At 53.4% G+C, this 1,886-nt stretch overlaps 1 protein-coding gene across 1 annotated transcript; it reads right to left on the bottom strand.

The window, feature by feature from the left end:
* Positions 1-884: 884 nt before the first annotated feature.
* Positions 885-1,298, bottom strand: BESB_019370 (uncharacterized protein; the record flags this gene model as incomplete). Its single annotated transcript, XM_029360646.1, has 1 exon — positions 885-1,298. The coding sequence occupies one exon, from the start codon at positions 1,296-1,298 to the stop codon at positions 885-887; it is 414 nt and encodes a 137-aa protein (XP_029216005.1).
* Between the last annotated feature and the right edge of the window lie 588 nt (positions 1,299-1,886).

Genomic DNA, 1,886 nt, shown 5'->3' with positions numbered 1-1,886 from the left:
CGATGCCTATGGGTCGCAGTATTCGCACCAAAGCAGACAAATTCCGAACGCCATGAGACACGCTGCATACCGGAATCCGTGAACGAGCTGCACTGTTTTGTTAGCGCGTTTACACATGCTACCTAGCTGACAGATCGCTAATCCATTAGTTACGCCGGCAAACAACGCATGGAGCTACGGTAGCGCTAGATAAGGTTCCGTGTCCACCTCATATGACGGACACTGCCTACTTACTCTCTTATTTCTTCTGACTCCGCCGTGTTTTCCTTTGCGCGTGAGCGGCGACTGGGGCCTGCTCTCTTTCCTTTTCTCTGTAACGCACGGGAGAGCAGCAGGCTTTGTGCGCACGTATACACGCACACTCATACGACGACTTCGCTTATTCCGGCACTTCGTCTCTCGGCAGTAGTTGCGCGGATGCATATGCGCTTGCCAGACGCACAGGCGTCTTGGGAGAGGAGTGCTGGTATATCCCCTGGATTGCTGACCGTCCGTCCGTGACCCAGTTTTAATGAGTGAAAGCCCGATGCAGGCTCCCAGCGATACAGTCAGCGTGAGGAGAGACGCTGTTTAATCACACTGTGTGCCTGAACCCTTTGCCTCTGGATGCCCTTAACAACGCACCTTTCGGTATCAGTTCCCTTCGGCGAAGTTCCTCTTTTTCCCAAAGAAATCGATGGTACAGCGCCTAGGCAGGCGTTCAACGCATCCGGACAACACACCACACCATGCGCCGTTCTACTCGCCCAGCAAGGATCGATATGGAAGTATTTGGAACTACAGAGGATACAGTGCCTCCAGTGTGATCCACCAAAGAGACAACCGAGGCCATCAGAGCAGCTGAACTGCTTTTGACTGGCCGCGAGCACCTGCTGACAAGCTTGCTAAGGCATCTGCAGCTCCTGGCGGGCAGTCTGCTGGTGATCCAGACGCCACCAGCTTCTAACCTTCAAAAGAAGGAGACCCTCAATTCTTTTGCTGTTGAAGTCCCGGCAATCCTGGTTCTTGTCCAACGCGTGCTCAACCAAGTGGTAGACTTCCATGCTTTTCAGCCAGTCGGTGAAGCTCCCGTCATTTGCCAACACGAACTCAAGAGAAGGAAACAGTCTACGGCATTCGCCCGCCATGACGGGATTTGCACTGAAAACGGATGAGTCTTCGGGTCCACAGGAATTCGCTGTCATCCCGGCGGCTGCGGCAGCAGCCTCTGACGTGGCCATGCCAGGGGAGGTCCCCACTTCGCGCGGTGCCGTTGGAGATCCCATGGCCGCCACCAGGGGTGCAGACGCTGGCATCATAGCGGAGTCATACGCTGCTCCTGGACCATGTCCCAAAGAGCTAGCGAACTCCACCGCGCTGAGAAAGCCACGAGCACGCCGAAAGTTCCAGGCCAGTTAAAGTAGCATGCGGTCATACAGAGACACCCCTTTGAGTTTACTGCGTCTGCGACGATGGCACCAATCAATAGCACTCGCAGAGGTCTCTCATGGCAGGGATATGTCGACACTGAACGCAGGTAAGAGTTCCAAGCCGCTGCGAGGCTCTCAGGAATGCGACTGCGTTGTGTTCCAGCGGCAAAGATGAACCACGTCTGGATAAGGAAAGACAAATGGGCATTCTTAGGCTACGCAACGCGAGGCATGTGTCCCAACAGGCGCTAACAGATAAAATGTGCCCCGTCAATCACTTTGTGCACATGCATATATATATATATAATATATATATATATATATATATATATATATGGGACACGATCTGGGCAGTGTGCACGTAGTTAGGGGCCTCGAGACGTATCTGGCGCTGGATGGTTTCCACATCAGGTACCCTCACCCATCTATCGATCGCATACTCGAAGCGGGCAGACGACGACATAGAAGCCTACCTAT

Source organism: Besnoitia besnoiti, chromosome XI (genome assembly GCF_002563875.1).
Source record: "Besnoitia besnoiti strain Bb-Ger1 chromosome XI, whole genome shotgun sequence".
Taxonomy (NCBI): domain Eukaryota; phylum Apicomplexa; class Conoidasida; order Eucoccidiorida; family Sarcocystidae; genus Besnoitia; species Besnoitia besnoiti.
The sequence above is the reverse complement of the archived record's forward strand: the minus strand, read 5'-3'. Positions and strand labels throughout refer to the sequence as shown.